At 38.9% G+C, this 21,932-nt stretch overlaps 1 protein-coding gene across 8 annotated transcripts in view; it reads left to right on the top strand.

The window, feature by feature from the left end:
- LOC104610729 (formin-like protein 18) overlaps positions 1 to 21,932 on the top strand; it is a 99,807-nt gene that overhangs the window by 27,241 nt on the left and 50,634 nt on the right. For 4 of the 8 annotated variants that reach the window (XM_019199984.2, XM_010277483.3, XM_010277484.3 and 1 more), the window contains exon 12: positions 7,200 to 7,294. In XM_019199984.2, coding sequence (XP_019055529.1) covers positions 7,200 to 7,294 — 95 coding nt within the window. The remainder of the gene's footprint in view (positions 1 to 7,199; positions 7,295 to 21,932) is intronic. The other 4 variants (XM_019199986.2, XM_088893397.1, XM_088893396.1 and 1 more) reach the window with 3 other exon arrangements.

Below are 21,932 nucleotides of genomic sequence, written 5' to 3'. Positions count from 1 at the left end.
CTTGGTTATCACACCATAACTTGGCTGGTACTGAAGTTTTAAGACCTACTTCAGTCAGAAGCTGATATATCCACATTATTTCACAGACACACACTTGGCCATAGCTCTATATTCCGATTCTGCACTTGAACGTGAGACAACATTCTGCTTCTTGCTTTTCCATGAAACTAGATTCCCTCCAACAAATACACAATAGCCTGAAGTAGACCTTCGATCTTCCTTGGATCCTGCCCAGTCAGCATTTGAAAAACATTCAATTCTAGTATGACCATGATTGCCATACAAAATTCCTCGCCCAGGTGCTCCTTTTAAGTAGCACAAAATTTGTTCTATAGTTGTCTAGTGATTAACTGTTGGAGAGGACATGTACTGACTCACCACACTAACTGAATACGCAATATCTGGACGAGTTACAGTAAAATAATTCAACTTTCCAACCAATCTTCTATATCTCTCAGGATCTTCAAATAATTCACCATCTTTTGTGAGCTGTAAGTTAGGAACCATTGGAGTGCTACATGGCTTAGCTCCCAACTTTCTCGTCTCAGACAACAAGTCAAGTACATATTTCCTTTGAGATAAGAATATTCCCTTCTTGCTTCTTGTTACCTCAACACCCAAGAAGTATTTCAACATTCCCAAATCTTTGGTATGAAACTGAGTGCGGAGAAAGGATTTAAGGGATGAAATCCCTGTAGTATCACTCCCAGTAATGACAATATCATCCACATACACAACTAACAAAATGATACCGGTAGCAGAGTGCTTGAAGATAACAGAATGATTAGACTACTTCATACCAAAATTCTCGACTACCTGACTAAACTTTCCAAACCAGGCGCGAGGACTCTACTTCAACCCGTATAGAGACTTATGAAGATAGCAAGGTTTCCCATACTCCCCCTGAGCAACAAAGCCAGGTGGTTGCTCCATATAAACTTCCTCCTGAAGATCCCCATGAAGAAAAGCATTCTTGATGTCTAACTGATGAAGGGGCCATTTATAAGTAGCTGCCATAGAAATAAACAACCTGACAGAAGTAAGTTTAGCAACAGGAGAAAATGTATCAGAATAATCCACTCCATAAGTCTGAGCATATCCTTTAGCAACAAGACGGGCTTTCAATCGGGCAATGGACCCATCAGGATTGACTTTAACTGTAAACACCCATTTACACCCAATAGCCTTCTTATTTGTAGGTAAATTTACCAAGGTCCAAGTACCATTGTCCTCTAAAGCATTCATCTCCTCAATCATAGCATTACGCCATCCAGGGTGAGAAAGGGCTTCTTTAATAGTCTTAGGAACAGAGATAGAATCAAGAGATGCAATAAAAGAACAAGAAGAGGACGAAAATGATTATAAGACACAAATGAAGATACTGGATAAGTACACTTACGCTTACCTTTACGAAGAGCAATAGGAAGATCATCATTAGAGTTTGGTTCTGATGATGAAGGAACATGATTAGTTGAGACTGGATCTGCCGATGAAGGAGCTAGTCCAGGACATGGATCCGGAGGGGTTGGTCGTCGAGAATAAACCTGTACTGTAGGTGGGTTAGGCCTGGCAGGAGCAGATTCAATAGGATGTGAAACAGATGATGTGACAGTATAGATTAACAAATCATCATCCTCCCCTTGACTTGAATGAGGAGTAGATGGAAAGAAAGGTGTATCTTCTAGAAAATTAACATCAGCTGACACAAGATATCTGTGAAGAGTAGGACAATAACATCTATACCCTTTTTGAACACGAGAATACCCAAGAAAAACACACTTCAAAGATTTTGGATCTAGTTTGGTAACCTGAGGACGAACATCCCGAACAAAGCATGTACACCCAAATACCCTAGGCTCAATAGGAAACAATGTTTTATTTGGAAACAGAACATGATAAGGAGTTTTACCCTGAAGGACAGACGAAGACATACGGTTAATCAAAAAACATGTTGTGGAAACTGCATCAGCCCAGAAAGGTTTAGGAACCTTCATTTGAAATAACAAAGCTCTTGCAGTTTCTAGAAGGTGTCTATTTTTCCGTTCAGCAACCCCATTTTGAGATGGTGTATCTACACAAGAAGTTTGATGAAGAATGCCATGCTGAAGCATGTACGTTTGAAAGGATTCTAACAAGTACTCCTTAGCATTATCACTTCTCAATATTTGTATAGAAACATTAAATTGAGTTTTAACTTCAACACAGAAAGCAAAAAAATGAGAAAACACCTCAGAACGATTTTTCATTAAATATAACCATGTCATACGAGAGTAATCATCAACAAAAGTAACAAAATACTTAAACCCAGTTTTGGACTCAACTGGACACAGACCCCAAACATTTGAATGGACTAACTCAAAAGGAGCACTAGCTCATTTATTGACTCTAGGACTCGAACTAAGACGATGGTGTTTAGCAAACTGACAAGACTCACAATTTAATGATGACAAACTCTGAAATTGAGGACAAATTTGCTTTAACACATGGAGAGAGGGGTGGCCCAACCGACAATGTGCTTCAAAAGGGGTTACAACTCCAGAACAGGCTATGGATCTTGGAACTTGTGTATCAAGGATGTAGAGACCTCCAGACTCATGTCCCTTACCAATAATCTTCTTCGTCGTAAGATCCTGAAATAAATAATAATCAGGAAAAAATGAGACACAACAATTAAGGGTACGAGTGAGTTTGCTAACAGAAATTAAATTAATTGATTACTGAGGTAAACTAAGAACAGATGACAAAGGAAGTGATGGTGTTGGACTAATTGTGCCAGACCCAATAACACAAGATGTTGACCCATCTGCTAAAGTAACAGGAGAGGTAGATTTATGTGACTGAAAGGTAGAAAACAAACTTGAATTACTTGTCATATGATCTGTAGCTCCAGAATCAATGACCCATTTTGAAGAGGAGGAAACAAGACATGTATTGGGTTTACCTGACTCAACGATGGCAGTAACAGGAGTAGATTGAGGTTTCAATGATTCTTGGTACTGAGCAAATTTGGCATATTCATCTACAGATATCATAACAGACTTGTCAGAAGTATCGCGGTGGATGCAATATGGGCAGACTGAGTTTTCTTATTTTGCAACTTCCTGCAATCCCGCTTCATATGTCCTGGCTTATGACAGTAATGACACACTATCTCTCCTGACTCCTGTACACAAGTATTAGTATTCCTGTCATAGTTACTTGACCTGTCATAATTGCTGGATCCTCTACCACTACCACTCTTGTATTGTTGTCTCCCTGATTCAGATGTATTATTGCGGCTGACAAGGGCACTACTAGGCTGAACAGGTGGAGAACTTTCTGTACGAAGGACCCTACTGAAAGCATCTTGTAGAGAAGAGATCTCTGAACTGGAAAGAATCTGAGATTTAGCAGTCTCAAATTCAGAAGGTAGGCTAGCTAAAAAACTCATAACAACCATCTTTTCTCACTGAGCTTGTTGAACAGTCACATCAGTACTAAACGGAAGCAACATATTAAGTTCTTCATATGTTTTCTTGAAATCCATGAAATAACTTGTAAGAGATCTATCGCCTTTGTCCACCCTGTAAAAGGTTTTGCACACATCATAAATGCGGGAAATATTCCCCTTTCCGGAGTACAAGAACTCTAGATAGTTCATTAATTCCTTAACAAATCCACAGTGAGTGACTAAACCAACCACCTCACTTTCAATGGAGTTTCGTATCTGCAAGAACAGACGAGCATCCTCCCTCAACCAAGACTTTCTCGAGTCATCATTAGGAGGGTCATCAGTCAAATGGTTATCCATAGCAATACTCAGCAAATATAGTTGAACAGTTTTACTCCAATCCAGATAATTAGAGCCATTAAACTTATGCTCAGTTATTTTTGATGTCACTTTGACAACATCCGACATAACTACTGATTTCTTGTCTGCCATAATCTTAAAATTCAAATAAACAAAATATTTTGAACACTGAAAATCAACGGAGCACACCTGTTGAAAACACCGGAATGGATATGCACGTAACAAAGCACAAATATGTGCTATACAGGACGAGGCGAGCCAAAAGACAATGACCGAAAAATTTTCTGGCGACAGACGCTCCTCCACGCGTCGGTGCGTGTGACTGTGGTAGAATCTTCAGGCGGCGCGTGAGACACACGTGCAGGGCTGCTGACTGTCGGACTTTGCAGAACCTCCGATCGGCGGGCGACGCTTCTTCCTGGATGGGCGGTGAGAGTAAAAAAAAACTGCTCCAAGGAGGTGACCTGAAACACCCAAAAATTTTCCTCTACCTACTGTTTACTTAGGAAAAAAAACGAAAGGGTAGGCAGAGACTAGATGCTCTGATACCATGTAAAACAAGAGTAAACAGAGGAAGAAGAAGAATTTGTTATATGTATTCATCAATCTCGTATGTATATATACAAGTTACAAATTCTATGTTAGGAAAGAAGACTAATTAAATTCCTACAAATCAGTCCTACAATCAAGGTAAATCATATCTCCCTAGTATTTACTTCCTATTCTGTAACAGTAAAAAATGATTTTTTATAAAAAAGGTTGTAACACACAACAGGATGTATTCTAATAAAATAAAACTAACCAATAAAATGATACATTATATATAAAGGCGTTCAAAAAATGATATAATGTGTATATGCATGAGTGCCTAATACAAAAAACACTTAGCATTGGACGAGGCAACTTCTAAAAATCGCCTAGTCGCCTGCCTTGACAACTATGCTTTGGGTTGCCGCTTGTTCTTCTTTCCTTTTCCAACAAGTGTTTACTCTCTATAGCCAACAAAAGAGCTTTCGTTTCTTCCTCCAAGCCTTGATAGATATCCCTAGGAACTCTTCAAACAATAGCAACTTCTAGAGAACCCATGTCATAACCTCATCTTCATTTGCATACCTCAGGTTTACTAATTGATATTGAATCACCTGTTGGGGAGCAAAGTGGTCTTTGTTCTCTGGCAGAACCATTGCTAGTGGCTCCTGTCTACTAAGAGGCGAGTGTCCAGTTGGGCTGTCACCATTAACCACATCATCCGGTACCAAGGCCCCAACAAAACCTTTTGAAGTTGGAGTTCCTACACTTCCCTTCTCAAGTTGTGCTGTAGAAGCATCTATAGCAAGAAAAATCCCTTCTTTCCTAGAGCCAACATCTCCTTTGTCCATTACAAACCCAGCAGCTTCCAGGCTACTCTGGTACTTAAGGGGGTTGTGATGAAGGGGGAACTACCATCAGACTGAGACCTGCTCGATCCTCCATATCTTGCATAAGACATCGTAAAAAACCACTAATTGAGGTGTTGTGGAGCTTCCCCCATTGATTAAAAATCCATCCTCACAATCTGATTCAGTGGAGGAAGAGAAGGAAGATCCTTCCGGATCAACCACCTCCTTGCCTTTACCCAAGCCTTGGTTTTGATGCCTTCTTGCTTTGGTTGACCTAGGTGGGCTTTTAAAATGAATAGGGCTAGGTCCCAAGCTTTGTGGGATTGGACAATTAATAATGTCGAGAGTAGTTGGGTTTGGGTTCCACTCGCAGGCCTTTGTTTGATCCACAACCGTACATGCCATTTTGTCTGTTAAGATTCCTTTTTCCTCTTCTGCTCGATTCAGAGTGTTCTCTCAATCATCTCAAAAGAAAGATAGCTTCCATGGTGATGTCCCTGGCGTAAACCAAAATTAGTTCTTTGATATATTAGTTTCATGTTGTACTCTCTACGCATTTATTCTCACCCAAAGTTTCATAGTGTGGATCATGAGCTTAATCCTAGATAGTTATTAAAGCCTTGTATATTGCGTTTGTTCTTAAATATAAGCACCACACTACTGTTTCTCTAGTTATCAAGCATCTTCTTTTCTTTCATTATCTTATTGAAAATCTTTGCCATAATAAAGCCTACATCTCCCATACTTCTAGTGGAATCCCATCAGGTCCTAATTCTTTTTCCTTCCATCTTATTTAGTGCCTCTTTCTTTTCATACTTATAAGTTTGCAAAGGTATATGTTATTTTTAACACTATTTGCATTACTAATCTCTCCTCAATTAGCATCCTCTACATGTTGTTCATTTAATGACTTTTCGAAATAGCTTTTCCATCTTTGCTTGATTTCCTCATCTTTTACCAATGCTCTTCTTCCTCTTTAATGCACTAAATATGGTTTAAATCTTTTACCAGTGCTCATCTTTGCTAGTCTATAGATTCCTTTTTATCCCTCTTTAGTGCCTAATGTATGATAAAGCTCATCATATGCCCAAAATTTAACTTCACTTTCTTTTATAGTTTTATATTTTTCCTAGCTTTTTTGTATTTTTGCAATATGCTTGTTTTAATCTTGATTATAGTGGACCTCTTTTTTTTTTTGATCAGTAAAAAAATCAATTCATTAATGACTAAAGGATAGATACAAGGCAGGGGAGATAAACTCTCTTAACTCCCCCAAAATTAAAATATAAAGATCACATGTAAGCCCAGAACAATTGATTTCTTCTCACCCCTTTGTTTAGCTAGTGCATTTGCAAATGAATCAGCACTCCTCTTTACCCATTGAAGCCTCGCTGTCATGTCTCGGGTCCACCATTTGTGAACCTCTTCATTCCACCACCAAGTTTCTTTAGCACTTTTTCATTTCCCTTCAGGTTTTCCTAATACATCTTTTCTTACTTTCTTTATGCGGTTTGCCATTTCAACCCATATATCATTAGTCTTTCCATCTAAATGATATATGGTTTGAAGTGGAAAACTGTATATAGAAAGTAGCAAAGGATGTATTAGGAGAATCTATTCAGTAAGCTTTATTCCATGAACTTACTTTCACTTTTTTGCTTTGTGTTAGTATGCTAGATTCTAGAGATTGGGGTATGTTCTATCTCTCAATAATTAGTTCTGGCACTAACTGTTCTATAGCTTTTGGTAGTATATCTTGGGTGAGCCTCTGTTGGGCATCTTTTAAAATTTCAAGGGTCCTGGCCTGAGGTCCCATGCCAAATGCAGTATAAATTCTTAAAGTAGGGTACCTGATTGCATGCCTAATAGCTTTGTTCATGTCATGTGCCCATCCTTGCATGCTCATGTTGTCTGACCTGACATGTTTTCTGCATTGTTCCATGCAGACATTTTTTTTCATTTTTGATAAATATTTGGAAATATTTGCTATGTTTTATCTGGATGCTAAGTTCACAATCCCATGTCTGTAGGTTCAGCTGTTGGATTTAGATTGGACAGCCTCCTTAAACTCTCTGATACACGTTCACGGAACAACAAGATGACTCTCATGCATTATCTTTGTAAGGTAGCTTACTTATTTTGTTCTGGCTGTGCTTGTTATTCTTGTTCGTTTGTGTAACGTATGTTCTTGTCATAAATGATGCGTACTGTAACTTTTGGGTATTAGTGTTTATGGACCACACTTTTGATGATTTATATATAATTATGCATGTATATTAATATACATATGCATGCTTGTGTATATGGATTATGGACTACAGTTTTTTTTTTTTTTATCAGTAAGAAAAATTTTATTAATATCAATTTCAAGTATTACAATAGGTGGGTTTTTTCCACCTTAGAAACAATCTTTATAATTTATAATTTTGCCAACATTTGGTGCCTCACTGTCCCTTGTTTGGCTAACACATCTTCCATCCTATTTTCTGATGTTCTCACCCATTTAAAGACAAATTTATCTCCCTTCATATGCTTTCTATTTCCTGAAAAGTATGTCAATAGACCCATGGGACTGGGGAACTCCTCTTCTCCATGTAATGACCAGAAACCAAATTGCTTAGCAAATTTTAACCCATGGAGTGATCTACACATCTCTGATTTCAATGCATTGCCATCTATAAATGGTCCTGAGTGGCCCGAATACAATGCTAAGGCCTTTCCTTCTGAGTCCCTGAAGACCCCTCCTAACCCCGCCGCAACCTGACTACCAATATAACTCCCATCAAAATTGAGTTTAACAAAGTTGATTGCTGGGGGTCTGCATTCGATATTTACTCTTTCCTAGGCTTGAGCCAAAGAGCCACTTCCTTCCAAGTTCTCAAAATGTCATTTTTTGAGAAACCTTGGAAATGCTCCGGGGTCTTCACCCATGTGCGACTTTAATTTTTACCAAATCAATGACTTCCATTTTGGATTGATTATTTTCAGTAAAAATCCTCCCATTCCTTTGTTCCCATACGGTCCATAACATGGCAGTTCTCACTGCTTTCCACAAAATTCTTCCCCTTTTATCGGTTGTCTCAAGATGTTTGGGTCAAAGAGACCCACCAAATCCTGAGGAAGAGCCCACCATTGTTCTTGCATAGAAAGCACATTTGAGGAGATTGACACTTATTTGGCCTTCTTTTCTGCAATATATTACAAGTTTTAATCTTTCTAAGGAAAATTTCCCAATAAAGTTCCTGGATTTTAGGATGGATTGGCTTATTCCAAATTTCTTTCACTGAGAAATTTACCCCCAAGGTTGATGGACCAAACCCTGTTGTCTTCTACATTTTCAGCCAAAAAAATAGTCAAGAATGGACAAAACAGGAATGACAGGTTCACATTCTGTTTCCCTACCCCTTCTGAATCCAAATCCCAATTTATACCCAATGTAGAGAAGTTTACAAACTTAGAGATGGGTTCAAATTTGTAACTTGATAGTGCATAAAACACAGGAAATTGGACCTTTAGTGGTTGTGCACCTATCCAAAGGTCCTCCCAAAACAAGACTCTCAACCTGTTTCCTACATCATACTGGATGAGATTGACAAAAGATGGTTGGACCTCATAATTTGCTTTCCATGGAGAAAATGAAGTTGCATTGGAAGCTACCTTTGCATCCCAGCCATTGTTCATCTGACCATGTATGCTTGCAACCACCTTCCTATCATTTTTTAAAGGTAACCTCCACAACCATTTTACTAAGAGGGATACATTTTTTTTGGGTTAAGTTTCCTATTCCTAACCCATCCTTTTTTTTTAGGTTTAGTAACCTGTTCCCATTTCACCAAGTGTCTTTCTTCCCCTCCCCCTTTACCAACAAGAAAACCCTCATCAACTTTTCTAGTTGCCTAGCAATTTTTATAGGGATACAGAATGTGGACAAAAAGTAAATGGGAAGATTAGCTAAGGTGGCTTTGATGGACTACAGTTAAGCAACCATATAATCATCATCTGATCTTTTTCTCAACTATACAGTGTTGGCTACATGAATCATGTTTTGCCATTCCGTTCTGTTCAGTGCCATCTCCATAGTTAAATTATATGTGCTATATGAACATATAATATATTTATGAAAACAAATGGAATATTGCGATGGTTTGCTCACTGGTAAAAAGGATTAGTATGGGCTTAATGCCAACTTTTGTGTACATGTTGCACTCAAATGTTAGATTGCTGATTTATAGTATGTACCACTAGTGTGATAAAAAGTTCTGGTTGTTGCTGGTCTAATGTAGCCCTCACATGTCCACAACATAACAGCCGCTAACCCATCATGTGTGTAAGGTTTTGGTCCATCGACCTAAATCTGTGTTGTTTTCTCCAAGGTTTAAAATTTTGGTGTTGGTGGAAATGTTGGTTATCAAGGTATAAGAAGCATTGGAAATGTTATATGGAAATAACATAAAAAGTGTAGGCTTGGTGCAAACATTGTAAAATATGTAGAAATATACAATGGTATTTTATGAAATGATAAAGAAAGCACAAATACACTCTTTTAGATTATTACTTTGTTTAAAACCATCAAATAAAGCTATGAAATTAAGGTTAATAGGAAAAACAATATGCTGTGAAATTGTCCTTTAGACTTTAAGAGGTAAAGCTGTATAATAAAGTAAATTTAAGCAGAATTTAAACATGCAAAAAGTGCAAATGATTCTAATAGACGAACCAAATAATCTTTTACACAGAGTCAGACAAAAACTATGATTTAGTGCCACATCCACAAAGAAATTTGAGCTGTCTCAAAGTAGTTATCATCTTCATTAAGCAGATAATAATGTAACGGCATTGCATACTTAGAAGTTACCAATGGCCCAAGAATGATCTGGCGGTGAATGAAAGGATCAACTAATTCCTCCTGCTCTTACACAAGGAGGTGATGGTTCTGATGGCATGGCAAGAGGTTTAGCAACCATGGGTTAGTAGAAGTCTGCTGAATTAAAAAAATATGAAAGAAAAGTAGTTTCCTGAAGAGGGAAGAGAGAAAGAGAAGAAGAGAAGAAGAGAAGTTGAAAAGAAAAGAGAGCAATAATCTGGCTGCCTTTATACTAAAAATAATAGAGCAGTACAATGACAACTATGCCCTTATAGGGCGGCAAAACATAAAACAGCATATAAAAGACTAAAAAAAATAATAAAATTTGGACTCACATAACTACTGTGGTCCCCACCTCCTATCTAACAACTAACATAAAACACCTACTCAGAAAAACATCATAAAACTGATTAATCTTCAACAGGTTTGGCGAAGATTTTGGGGTGGACAAAAAAGTTAACGAATTCCTACATCAGTGAATGGAAGTTTTGGAGAAGCACAGAGCTAGCTGTAAGAGCTATAAGGAGGCAGCAAGGATAGAGGCATGGCTGCAAGAAGGTATGTGTGGGGTTATTAGAAGGGAATAGGTGATATGCCTTGTTCTGACAGCAAAGGAAATAAGAAAGAGAAAGGTATATCTAAAGAGTTGTTTGTTGGGAAGTTTGAAGGGGACCCTTCCTTTTAACTTGTGAAGTTGGGTAAGAAGTTGAGGAAGAAATGGGGGCTTTTGTTAAATACAGAAGTCAGCAAACTACCAAATAGACTGCTATTCTTACTTCCATTGGAGAAAGAAGTGGCTAGGTCTATCTGGGAATGGTCATATGGTTAACAATTGAGGACCACAACCTTTGTATAAATAATTGGTATTCGAGAGTGGAAATAGTCATAGACGACAAATGAGAAGTATTGAGTTTCTGGATAAGGTCCTTCAGTTTTCCAATACATTTATGGAGCAAGGACTTAATGTTTATGATATACCAATAGGGGAACCATGTAGGAGTTTTATCCAAGTCAGTGACTCCAAACTGGAAAAATAGAGATGTGAATGGGTAAAGCTGGACCGCTGGAGATTAGATGGCAGTGCTCTGCTATTTCCATGCCATAACACTAGACATGGGAGGAATTCAGGCCGTATAGCAGTGATGTATAGAACTCCATTTGAAAACCACATTAGCGATGATGGGCTTTGGGGTTATCTGTCCCCCTTGAATCCATTTGGTGAAGAATCTAATAACTCCCAACAAATCAATCCTAAAGATTTTAGGCCAATTGGATTGGTGACTAGTATCTATAAAATCCTGGCCAAGGTCCTGTCTTCGAGGATTAAAGAAATCCTTCCCTCCATTATTAGTCAGGCTCAAGGGGCTTTCATCCAAGGGCATTAGATTATTGATCAGATCTTGATTGCCAATGAATGTGCGGAAAAGATGAAGAGGTCCAAGTAGAGAGGCTTTGTTTGTAAGCTTGATCTTGAGAAACCCTATGACTTGGTGGACTGGCAGTTCCTACTAGAGGTTTTGAGGAAGTGTGGGTTTGGGGAAAGATGGTATAGTTGGGTATCTGGTTGTGTCAACTCTTGTCACTATTCCATCCTAGTAAATGGGGTGGTGAGGGATTTTTTTCTAGCTAGTAGGGGTATTAGACAAGGGTACCCACTTTCGTTTTTTCTCTCTACCTTGGTAGCTGATAGGGAAGATGTGATAAGGGGTTCGAGAGTAGGCACAAACCGAATTCCAGTAACTCACCTTCAGTTTGTAGATGACTTGATGATATTGAAATAATTGATTACAATTTTTGAAGGAGTTTCCAATTTGAAAATCAATATAGGAAAAAGTTGCATAGCCGGAGTAAATCTAGACTTTTGAGGAGGTTGAGGCGATTGCAGTTTGTCTTGAGTGTTCCATTTTCTTCCTGGCCTTTGTCCTACTTAGGGCTTCCGTTAGGAGCAAACCCTAGGGAGAGTAGGTTTTGGACCCCATTCTGGGAGAAGATATAAAAGAGATTAGCTGTGTGGAAGAAAAATTATATCTCTTTGGGTGGGAGGATCACTTTGATAAAAGCTACCCTCATGAATCTACCTATCTATTACCTCTCTATCTTTAGGATATCATCTAGGGAAACAAAGAAATTGGAAAAATTGATGAGAAATTTTCTTTGGGAACCGGGATAAGGTAAAACAGATCACTTATTAATTGGGGGGTTGTGGGTAGAAGCAAAGAGGATTAGGGTTCGGGAAAAGAACTCAGCTTTGTTAGGGAAGTGGCTGTGGAGGTGGCCTTCGGAGTGAGATAGACTCTGGCATGAAGTAGTGAAGAGTATTCATGGATGTTCAAAGAGTTGTTGGAATGCTGGTGCATGAAGGAGGGCTAACCTAGCCACACCATGGAAAACAATTCACAAAATTCTTTCGTAGTTCCTCAGCTATGTCAGGTATGATGCTTGTTCTAGTAATTCTATTCGGTTTTGGGAGGACATTTGGGTTGGAGATCTCCCTCTAAAAGACCTTTTTCCTTCTTTGTACTTTGTTTCCTTGTATAAAAAGAGGTGCTCTCAAAATTCCTTCCGTCATAAATTTGGCAACGTTGTCTTGAGTGTTTGCCTTCCCTTATGTGTCTCCTTGATAAGGTTTGGCTGGATCCCTTGAAACCTGATAAAAGGATTTGGGCCATTCACCCCAATGGGTCTTTTTCTTGTGGCTCTTTTTTCGAGTTCCTCTACCAAACTTCCTCTCAACAATGTTTCCCTTCCAAAGAAGTCTGGTGTAAGCCGGTCCCCCCAAGGTTATGGCTTTGTGTTGGGAAGTGTGGCATGGTAAAGTAAACACGATCGATAACCTACAAAAGAGAAGACTCGTCCTTTGTATTTCACCAAACTGGTGCATTCTTTGCAGATCACATGGTGAGGATTGTAATCATCTATTTTTATCTTGTAGTGTAACTGCAGAGCTCTGGGTTTGGCTTCTATCTTTGTTTGGGTCATAGTTGGGATTTTCCAGCAGAAGTAAGCACAATCTTTAACCCTTCTTTTTTCTCTTGGCCCCATAAAAGAGGAAGGAAAATGTGGAGATGCACACGAGCAGCATTTTTATGGACAGTATAGGAAGAAAGGAATGCCAGGATCTTCCAAGAAAAAGGAAGAAGCAGTCAAGCCTTAAGGACTGCATTATGTCCAAGTCAATACATTGGTTAAAGACTCTAGAATTATTTAACCATTTCTCTTTTATTGATTGATGGAAGGATTGGAAGTTGGTAGCAAACTGTTCCCCCTACAAGGTAAGGGTATTGACTAGCTGGGTCCCCCCTCCTCTTGGTTCTTTGAAGCTGAATTTTGATGGGAGTAGCCAGGGTAATCCGGGTCCCTCTGGGATGGGAGGTGTGCTGAGGAATGAGGCTGGAGAGGTTGTCTTACTCTACTCTGGCCCTTTAGGTGTTGGGAACTCTATTCAGGCAGAACTGTTAGCTGCAATACAATGAATACTTCTTGCAAAAGAAGTGGGCATGGAGCAGCTTCTGATTGAAGGAGATTCTAACAGTGGTGGACTGGTTAAATAATCCAGAGGATGTCACTTGGGGCTACAAAAATGAGTTAAAGAAATTCAAATGGCTGGCAAGAAATATGTCTATAATAGTACAGTGGGTTGGGAGATCAGCTAATGCTTTTGCCGATGTCTTGGCAAAACAAGGGATAAATAGGGAAACATTGTTCTGGGCACAACTGTAACTCTTGTTTAACATCAACATTCATGTAATCTCTGTTGTAGTTTGTGTATTTGTTGTTCAGAGAGGTTGCACCTCACGCCTCTAAGGGGATTTTCTTGTAATTACTCATTAATTCAATGGAAATGATTTTATTTATCAAAAAAAAAAAAAAGATTGTCTAGGTATGTATGGGAGAAAGACCATGGTACATCTTGTTTAGAGATAAGATTGTATTGATTCATGAGAATAGGTAGGATAAATACATAGAATGGGAGGAGGGATCTCTAATTCTTAATAAGAAGCAGGAGGTGCTTGATAGCATTTGGGAGCGAATCTATGCTCTTTTGGTAGTGTTAGAGTCGGCTCTAGAGGGGTAGTTTGATAATTGTTTAAGAGTGAGGTGTAATGTCTGTTATATTCCGGTTTAAGTGTTGTGTCCGATACTTAAGTAGGGGCATAACTGTCTCTATTCTTTTAATTAGTAACCTATGATAACATCTGGTTTAAGTGGTGCAGTGGTTGTTTCAGATGATTGGTTGAAAATCCACTAATCAATGGATTGAAGAGGGCTGTTTCAGGTAGTATAGTGGACAGATTAGTGCAGCGGTTTGTGTGGTTCTGATAGAGGGGTTGCATGGGTACTGCATTGTGAAATAGGTATTGATGAGGTGCTGACCTAGTGGTGTGTGTTTGAGTCGTTTTGTAGTGCTGAAAGTGTTGGACAGCACTGACTGTTATTGCTGAAAACTGTGACAGCATATGTTTTCAGCAATAATCAGCCATTAGTGGTGCAGTGTGATGGTTGGCAATGTTTTCAGCAATAATCAGCCATTAGTGTGTTGGAAGCTTTTGTTTTGCAATGGCAGCTATGGGAGACAACAGTGAACACAAATCTAGTGTTATGATTCCTCTGATTACTTGAATGTGTGGATGACTTCTATTAAACTGAATGGTGAGAACTATGTGCCTTGGTTAAACTTAATGGTGAGAACTATTAAATTGTATGGTGAGAACTAAGAAGAAAGAAGAAAAAACCTTAGTAGATTCTCAGGGATACAATGATTGGGAACAAGAAGATGCACGGATTTTGGCTTGGCTATGGAATAGCATGGAACCCACGATTACTATGAACTTTATGTTCTTAGATACAGTCAAGGAGATTTGGGACCATGCAGAGAAGCTTTACTTTGGACAGGATAATACTACCCAAGTATACTGACTTTGCCTAGAGTATTTTAACCTACAACAGGGTAATCAAAGTATTGAGGAGTACTATGCTAGTATGAGGAATGTTCGGAATGAGTTGAATGTGTATCATCCCCTTACATCTGATGTCAAAATCCAGCAACAACAAAGGGGGCAACTTGATGTCACCAGATTTTTAGTAGCCCTGAAGTTTGATTATGAACTAGTGAGAGCAAAGAAACTAGGTGGGTCTGCTGTCCCTTCTCTTGAGGAAGTATTTTCTCGTCTTCGAAGAATTTCTATTGGACCTATAGAGGATCCTACCATATCTAATAGGTCTACTTTTGTAGTGACTAGAGATGGAGGTTGTGGTGGCAGAGGAGGAACTTGAGGGATTCAGCCAGGTCGAGATGACCGAAGTGCTTTCGATGAATGACTCTCCTTCTTGGCAAACATGCTGTAGGTTGTAAGTGGGTATACATTGTCAAGTATTGAACGAATGGTAGTGTAGAGCGGTTGAAAGCTCGGTTGGTTGCCAAAAGGTACTCATAGTTGTATGGTGTTGACTACATAGAGACCTTTCATTTTGCTAAGCTTGACTCAATTCTTGTTTCGATATCCCTAGCTGCTATGTATGATTGGCCTTTGTTTTAGCTTGATATCAAGAATGCCTCTTTACATGGTGACCTTCTTGAGGAGGTCTATATGGCACAACCACCAAAGTTTGTTGCTTAGGGGGAGGATGGTAAAATGTGCATACTCAAGAAGGCCATTTTTGGACTTTAAACAATTTCCTCATGCATGGTTTGGTAGATTTAGTGAAGTTGTGAAAGAATTTGACCTGGGACAGTGTCAAGTTGACCATTCATTATTTAGCTTTGATTTTGGTGGTAATGCAGATGACATTGTTATTACTAATAGTGACAGGTTGGGGATTGATAGGCTGAAGATCTTTCTGCATGATCACTTCTAGACAAAGGATCTTGGTAAATTAAAATATTTCTTGGGGATAGAAGTAGCAAGGTCCAAGCATGGTATTAATCTGTGCCAAAGGAAGTGTGTTCTTGATCTGTTAGAGGAGACAAGATTGTTGAGTGCCAAACTAGTTGAAACACCCATGGAACAAATGTCAAGTTAAGTAGTGACATAGGTGAAGAGTTTGAAGATCTTAGAAGGTATAGGAGGTTGGTGGGCAAGTTGAATTACCTAATCATTACTCGGCTAGGTATATCATTTGCAGTTTATGTGGAATCCTTAGGTTTTACATTGGGCATTTGGGATGTAGTTCTAAGGATTGTACGGTACTTGAGGGGAGCTCCAAGAATATGCTTATTATATAAGAGTGGAGGAAGTCTTGGGATAAAGGGATACACAAATGCTGATTGGGCTGGTTCAATATTTGATAGGAGGTCCAATACAGGGTATTGTACCTTTCGTGGGAGCAATTTGTTGACATGGAAGAGTAAGAAGCAGATAGTGGTGGCAAGATGTAGTATTGAAGCACACACTACATGTGAATTAGTATGGTTGAAGAACCTTTTATAGGAGATGAGGTACTCGATCGATACGCCAGTGAAACTATATTGTGACAACTGGCAACTAAGTTGCAGTCCACATTTCTTCTAATCCAGTTTTCCATGAAAGAACGAAACATATAGAAGTTGATTGTCACTTTGTGAGAGAGAAGGTGCTTAGTGGAATGATAAGTACTGCATATGTAAACATCGGATGCTAATGGGCAGACTTATTCACCAAAAGGTTGAGTCGGGAAAGAGTGGATTACATATGTAACTAGTTGGGATTATATGACATATATTGACTAGCTTGGGGGGGATGTTGTTGGCTGTAGAGGGGTAGTTTGGTCATTTTGTTTGATGTGAAGAGTGAGGTGTAATGTCTGTTATATTCTGGTTTAAGTGTTATGTCCCATACTTAAGTAGGGGCATTACTATCCTTGTTCTTTTAATTAGTAACCTATAAATAACATCTGGCCGACTAGAGATAGAGACTTTCTTCTCTAGTTCAAACTAGTCTTTCTCTCTTCTCTCTTTCTTCTCTACTATTTTATCTGTTACTTTACTATTGAAACAAGTACAGGTCTTAGCCATAATAGGAAGAATATAAACAAGAGGAAGGGAGACTTTTCAGTTTGCAAATAGGTAAAAGAGAAAGAGGAAGGCTTAGAGAGGTTTAATAACAAGTTGAGAGAAGTCATCTCAAATAGGTTTTCAAGGAGTCCTTTGAACTTTGAGGAGGAAGTAGTAGTTAGTGTGCCCGTTAAGAAGAGTGGGGAAAAAATAAAAATAGGAAGAAAGAAAGGTCAGAAGTGAAAGACTAAAGATGGGTCACTTAATTGGTTCTCCCAATGAAAATCGTCTGTTTGAATGTGAGGGTTTAGGTAGTGCTCGGAAAAGAAGGGGTATTGAGGATTTTCTTAGAAGAGAAGGGCTAGAGATAGTGATGTTGTAGGAAACCAAGTTAGCAGAACTAGATAGAAGGTGGACAAGAAGTGTGTGGAGAGCAAGAGTGAGTTGGACTTCAGCTCCTTCCTGGGGAGCCTTGGGGGGGGGGGGGGAGTTATGTTATGGAGAGATGATGTTGTAGATCTAGTGGAGGAATTAATAGGTAGCTTTTCATTTTCCTTATAGTTTAAAAATTTGCAGGATGGATTCATTTGGGTGTTAACTAATATGTATGGGCCCAATAATTAGAGATAGAGGAATGAGATGTGGATGGAATTCAAGGTCTTTGGGAGGGTCCATGGTGCTTGGGTTGAGATTTTAATGTGATTAGATCTTGTAACGAATCAAACAGTCCCCATCAGATCATAGCAACTAGCATGAGGAAGTTCAATGAATTCATTAATACCTGTGAGTTAAAAGAGATGCCTATGCCGCAAGCCAATTTTACTTTGTTTAACTTCTAGGAACACCCCATTTGCTTGAAATTGATAGATTTCTTTTAAATGAAGGATGGGAGAATGATTGGAGGGACTTGGTTGCTAGAGCATTGCCGAGGGTTCCCTTTGAGCATTGCCCCATTAAGTTAGGCCCAAAATCCCTAAGAAGTGGTCCAAAATGTTTTAGGTTTGAGAACATGTGATTGATTCACCCAAATTTTGTAAATAAGGTTGAAGAGTGGTGGAATGAAGGGGGGGGGGGGGGGGGGGTTAAGTGGGGGGTGATTTGATAAAAAGTTGAAAAGATTTTGATACAAAATAAAAGAACGGATAGGGACCTAATCAGATGATTAGAGTAAAACAAAAATATTCTCTACTGTCCCATCAGATTGAGGTTTTGGATGAGAAGGAATCTCAAGGGTTTCTTAATGATCAAAAGAGAGAGGTGAGATGAAAACTAAAGGAGTTGGAAGAGGTTCTTTATAGAGAGACAATCTCTTGGCGACAAATGTCAAGACATAAATGGATTAAGGAAGGGGATGGGAATACTAAATTCTTTCATGCTTTGGATAATAGGGGAAGAAGAAAAAATTGTGACTAAATTAGAGGTAAATAGGTAGGGAATGTTTTTTTAGAATAAGATGGCTAGGATTTTTGTGGATCATTTCAAGTCAATTTTTAGAAGACCTTCGAATGGTAGGTAGAAGGTGGAAGGAGTGGTTGGCCACAATTGTCTAAAGATAACATAAGATGGATAGAAAGGAATTTTGAGGAAGGTAAAGCTAAACAGACAGTTTTCTAAATGGATAGATTAAAGGCTCTAGGCCGGGATGGTTTTTCTATGGCTTTTTATTAGGACTGTTGGGAGGTGATCAAAGAAGATCTTTTCAAGGTTTTCAAAGAGTTTGCACATAAGCATATAATCAGCCTTTGAGTCAATGCCACCTTGGTGACCTGTATTTATAAATTTTGGCTAAGGTTCTATCCCTGAGAATTATGGCAATCTTTCTCTCTCTTGTTAGTCAAGCTCAAGGTGCTTTTGTGTAGGGTAGACAAGACAAATAATGGACTTGATTTTAATAGCCAATGACTGTGTGAAGGACATGAGGAGGTCTAGCAGTCAAGGTTTTGTTTGTAAATTGGATATCAAAAAGGCTTATGATTTGGTGGATATGAACTTATTAGATGTTGTGATTTTAGGGAAAGGTGGTGCATTTAAGCGGCTGTCTCATTTCTTGTCGCTATTCAGTTTTAGTCAATGGGGTGGTAAAGAAAAATTTCCCCACACGTAGAGGCCTTAGGCAAGGTGACCATCTGTCACCCTTCTTTTTTTCGATAAGCATCAAGGAATAATTCATTAAACAGAAAAACCACACGGCCAAGAAACAGGGTAGGTGGACTAAAATACAACAGCCTAAGAATCAAAGCAAAAGAGGCCAATTGCAGCAAAAGAAATTCCTCTTACACATTACAGCCGGGACCTAAGCAACCCTCTTCCAATTTCTCTTTATCTACCCCAATCTTGCCAAGGAGTCAGCTAGCTTATTTGCGCTCATGGGTACCCAAATGAATGAGATGTTCAACTTGGTATCCAAGGATTGAACCAATCTCACCAACTGTCTAAATTGTCAAGGTATTAATTCCTGAGAATGCATCCACAAAATAACTATTTGGCAGTCCCTTCAACTATTAAGTTCGATAATCTTTGCTCAATTATCAGTTTAAAGCTTTGTGTTAAAAGCCAACAGTTCTGCCCTTGGGGAATTTCCAAACCCGGCTGGCCCTGAAAAGCTAAGAATTAAATTGCCAGCTGAATCTCTAATCACACCTCCCACTCCTTAGCTCCCAGGGTTTCCAATACAGCATTCATCAAAGTTTAATTTACACCTTCCGAAATTTGGTGGAGTTCATTCTACCTCTCTTTGTGGTGCCGTATTATTAAAACCAGAAGTGATGTTCCTCCCTCTTAACAAATCATTCAGACTTGTTCCACTGAGTTCTTTGTTGACTTGAGCTCAATGTGCAACCCTTAGTTGTAAGATCGATCAACACCTCTACTTTGTAATTTTCTTCAAATATTCTGCTGTTCCTTTCACTCCATAAGTGCAACAACACTGCCCCTCTGACATACTGCTTAAAATCTTCTGTCTTGGTGTGGGTCTCATAACCTGTGGTTTAAAAAGATCCACCACTTTGGCAGGAGTTATCCAGTCTTTACCTACCAAGGAGAGAAATTGATGCCAAATCTGGGATGCATAAGAGCACTGTAAAAGAAGATGGTTGGTTCTTTCCCCGTCATTCCGACACAGAGCACAAACATGGGGTGGAAGAGCCCAATTTTTACACTATATTTGGAGTCTATCATAGGTGTTTAAGATTTGCTTTGCTGCCTCCCAACAGAAAACCTTAACTTTGGGGGGGAATTGGGCTGGACCATAATTCTTTGGCTGGGAAAGGATGGTCTTCAACTTGGTTGATAAGGACTTCAAAAAAAGATGAACAGGTGTAGCTGCCTTTTACAGATGGGGACCAAAGCCTATCATCAATACTTGAAGGGTTAAGAACTATGTCTTGGAGTAAGTTGAACAAGGGATCCATTCATTACTTCCAATTTCCTCCTTAAATCCAAATTTCACACTATCCGAGAATCAGTCAAGGAATAACATTCAGCAATAGTTTTATTTTTGAAGTTTGACAGCCTATAAAATTCTTGGGAACAAATGGAAAAGTGAAGTATCCACCCACCAAATGTCCTCCCAAAATTTTACACTTTGTCTTGAAATTGCATCAAATCCGATGTGTTGTGAAAAAAAAGTAAATACAAACTGCTTTCCAAGGGCTTCTAGCATTGGGTCTTCTTCCTATTACAGAGTCCCATCCATTAGGGTCTAATCCATAGATGCTTTCTATGACCAAATGCAACAAAGCTTTTCTTTCTTTTAGGAAATCTCCACAACAACTTACCTAACAAAGCCCTATTTTTTTCCCTAACATTCCTTTCCCCAACCCCTAACTTCTTTAGACTTACAGACCTCCAATCAATTCGTCAAATGATTCACCTTGTTATTCCCTGCCTCCCAAAGAAAATCCCTGATAAGCACAATACTATTGATTTTCTTTGAGGGAACTCTTCCTCCTTAAATGGAACAGTAAAGACAAGAAGAAGAGGGATTGAAGAAAGAAAAAGTAATTCAGATATTTTCAGAAGAAAACCAGTCCTCTAAAACTGATATAAACTTGATTGAATTAGAGAGAGAAAAGTAGATGAAAAGTAGAGGATAGTAGTACAAAGGAAGAAGATGGAGAAAAGAAGTGGAAGAAGAAGAAGAGTTCGATGATATCGACTCTCCCCTCTCTAATCCTTTTGTTAATCTTCATTCGTTAAGCTAATTACAAGTATGCCCTTAAGTGGGCGGCCAGCTAAGCAAGAACTTAAAGTAAGCTTATAGAAAAGAAATAACTGGTCCATTAACAAACAGATAAATAACACACTACAAGAATATAAGAATAGATATTAGGGCCCATTCGGCCCAATCTCTCTACACTCCCCTTCAAGATGAGTGTAGATGTCAATCATGCCCAGCTTGCTTGTATAGTGTGTCTGCTTCCCTCTTGGAACTCCCTTGGTCAAAACATCAACCAATTGTGCTTCTGAGACAATAAATGGCAAGAAAACTTCTCCTGAGGAAAATCTTTCCCATACAAAATGTCTATCAACCTCAATGTGTTAAGTTCTGTCAAGTTGAATAGGATTATGTGCAATGTTGATAACTTCCTGGTTGTCACAGTAGAGCATCATTGGCTTTTCATAGTCAACTCCCAATTCTTTTAAAAGTGATCGTAGCCATAGTAATTCTGACACACCATGTGCCATTGCCCTGTATTCTGCTTTAGTAGAGGATCTGGAATCTACAGACTGTTTTTTACTCCTCCACGAAACAATGTTCCCTACCACCACAACACAATATCCCGAGGTGGATCTCCTATCATCAATACATCCAGCCCAATCAGCATCAGTGTATGCCTCCAGTTTCATGTGTCAATGTTTGGCAAATAGAATATCTTTCTCTGAAGTACCTTTCAAGTAACAGAAAACTCTTTTTGCAGTAGCTAAATG

The sequence above is a fragment of the Nelumbo nucifera genome, chromosome 8 (genome assembly GCF_055504915.1).
Source record: "Nelumbo nucifera cultivar China Antique chromosome 8, China Antique-T2T, whole genome shotgun sequence".
Taxonomy (NCBI): domain Eukaryota; kingdom Viridiplantae; phylum Streptophyta; class Magnoliopsida; order Proteales; family Nelumbonaceae; genus Nelumbo; species Nelumbo nucifera.
The sequence above is the reverse complement of the archived record's forward strand: the minus strand, read 5'-3'. Positions and strand labels throughout refer to the sequence as shown.